The following is a 2,581-nucleotide window of genomic DNA, read 5'->3' as shown; positions in this document are numbered from 1 at the left end:
CCAATTTGCCTTAGTGTACAGCTTTGTTCCATCTTACAAAATATCAAGGTCACAGGGCATTTTAGCTACATTAAACCAACCTTTTGATTTGTCAGGTGGGAAAATAGAGAGGTCAAGAGATTAAGGTCCATAAAGAGTGGCTCATAGCCTTGGGCCACTGACCTCAACCCAAGTCACCTTATCTATTAATGGGTGTACTGACAGAAATAGTGGGATAAGAACTCAGATGGAATCTCAAGTTCTCCAGTGACCTCTGAATATGAGTGGACTCTCACAAGGCAGCTCTTGGGGACTGGTGGGATCAGTGCCAGAACCTTTGGAAGAAAGGACCAATGTCACCCTCTCAGCCCATAGAACTGGGGCCTCTACGGATTAAGTGGGCTGACTACATGCAGCAGGGAGCTTGGCAATCTATAAGTTAATCATAAAACAGAAACTTACTTCATCCTTGTGGCATGAAAAACGAAAACAACTTCATTAGACAAAGTCAGAGACAACCTGGCAACAACTATCAACGTGAACACAAGGAACACAGGAGGGTTGGTTCCCCAGCCAGGGACCACAGAGTGGTCCACAGACTCTAGCCAGGGTACTTTCTCCAGGAGGACAATTAGCCCCATCTTCCTCACTGCTGCCCTCTTTGAAATAGTAGCCACCCTGGAAGGAGCAGGAAAGTATCACATACAACAGTGTCCTGCGCCACTCTACAGCAACAAGCAGACTGAAGAAGTACAAGCTATACCTCAGGTACCACTCAGCATACTTCTTCCCAGGGCTGTGCCACTAGAAGAGCTGTTTCCTCTATGGCCATGCCTACTAGAAAAGATCCTGGACTCTACTAGAAAAGATCCTGGACTCAAGTGTCTCCTTGACCTCACAGTCTGCAGACTCTTGTCCAATAGACAGATGCAGGGGATGCAATTTGGAAAAATCATATGAATTTCTAAAAAATGTTAGTGTGGGGGTGAGGACAAATACTGGTCAAAAAGGGCTGAGAAACTTGCAGGGAGCCTAGGTCTATGTGATAATCCAACACAGATCAGGTTATGACTTTCAATAACCCCAGGTTGCTATTCATACTTTAACATGGAAAAACTAAGCCACCCAAAGGGGTAGTTGCTTGCCCAAGTCCCACTACTGCTAAGGGGTAAGGACAGATGCAGTCTAGGCTGTGGCTACTATCAAGCCAGAGAAGCCATAGCCACCCTAGAGGCACGTGCCCAGCTTGGAAGACTCCTACTAGCAGTTGCAAGGTCAGGGCTCACACCACACCAAGTGAATGAGGAGAGAATGCCTTCCTTCAGAGAACATGGCTGGAGGGGCTTCTGGCCACTTTTACACAGCTGTCAGGGAGCTGGCTGGGCCTGGTGATCAAACCCTAGCCTAAAGATACACAGACCTTTGGATTTTGTAACATAAAGATACTGCAGCACTAAGGCCCACAAAATGGGAGAATAGGCAAACTAACTTTGAGACAAGCTTCGTGGATTTACAACCTAAGGCAGGAAAAAGCCACGAAAAAATAGACAAGGAGAAAATCTCAGGGATATTGGCAGCACCTGTGTGTTGTGGGAAGTCCTTCCACTCCTCCAGCCTATAGCTGCTGAGATACCAGCCCATTGGGGCGTGGTCTCTCTCCCTTTAAAAAAGCGGCCACTTCCCTCTCCTCTCTCTCTTCATTTCCTGCTCCACTTCCGGCGACTAGACTCCCTTCCTGGTTGCACAGAGGGCTGTTGTCTGGGATGGTGATCTATAAGTTTTTTCCCCTTTAAATAAATACCACTCTATTAATCATAATTCCAAACTGGTGTGGCATTGTTTGTGCCTTACGCCTTCACCTGTAGTCCAACATTTGGCCTGAGGGACAGACTGGGCACTTCAGTTTCTGGATACCTTAGCTGGGGGGTAAACACAAGTTTTTGTCTGGGACAAGAGGGGACGCCAATGGTGAGTGAGAGCAGCTGAGGACTTCAGATACAGCACTGGGACACTAGACACTGCTCCAGTCATGACTACTGCATAGACAAAGTAGGAAGTGAGAGCAACATTCAAAGCTCAACTAGAGGGGTAATGGTCACTTCCCAGGTGGGCAGAGTTACAGGCATACAAAACCTCCTTACCTCAAACTGTGGCCAGTTCATGGCCATGCCTGGCCCATGGTTGGCTCGGAACCACCTAAGGTCCTCTACGGCATCAGCTGCTTTGATGTTCTGTTCCAGCTCTCGGTAAATGGTTTTGTAGCTAAATCAGAGACAGAAAGGCAGCTTTACAAAAGGCAGAGCCCAGCCATCATTCTCACAGCCACAGCAGGCCCTGGAGCCTGCATGATGGTCTCTGCAGTCTGCACAAATCTGTTTCCCAGACACAGGAATGCTATTCTTGGGCTGTCACATGTACAGATGCAGACACCATCCTCCAGAACCTGGGACCCACCAACAAGTAAGTTTCACACCAAACCAGGTGGCACACTGAGACTTGCCCTGCATCGGATCCTGGGAGTGCTGTGTGGGTAGCAACTGTGCAGTCCCACTGGCTCAGGTCATGTTGAGGAAGAAGCCATTAGAGGAGAATGTCAGAATGT

At 48.1% G+C, this 2,581-nt stretch overlaps 1 protein-coding gene across 8 annotated transcripts in view; it reads right to left on the bottom strand.

Moving 5' to 3' along the window:
* Pacsin2 (protein kinase C and casein kinase substrate in neurons 2) overlaps window positions 1–2,581 on the bottom strand; it is a 103,761-nt gene that overhangs the window by 7,025 nt on the left and 94,155 nt on the right. For 6 of the 8 annotated variants that reach the window (XM_005354442.3, XM_013348883.2, XM_026782627.1 and 3 more), the window contains exons 7-8: window positions 2,121–2,241; window positions 442–447 (exon numbers count right to left, since the gene is read on the bottom strand). In XM_005354442.3, the coding sequence (XP_005354499.1) occupies window positions 442–447; window positions 2,121–2,241 (127 nt within the window). The remainder of the gene's footprint in view (window positions 1–441; window positions 448–2,120; window positions 2,242–2,581) is intronic. The other 2 variants (XM_013348882.2, XM_013348884.2) reach the window with 1 other exon arrangement.

This window comes from Microtus ochrogaster, chromosome 15 (genome assembly GCF_000317375.1).
Source record: "Microtus ochrogaster isolate Prairie Vole_2 chromosome 15, MicOch1.0, whole genome shotgun sequence".
Lineage (NCBI taxonomy): Eukaryota > Metazoa > Chordata > Mammalia > Rodentia > Cricetidae > Microtus > Microtus ochrogaster.
The sequence above is the reverse complement of the archived record's forward strand: the minus strand, read 5'-3'. Positions and strand labels throughout refer to the sequence as shown.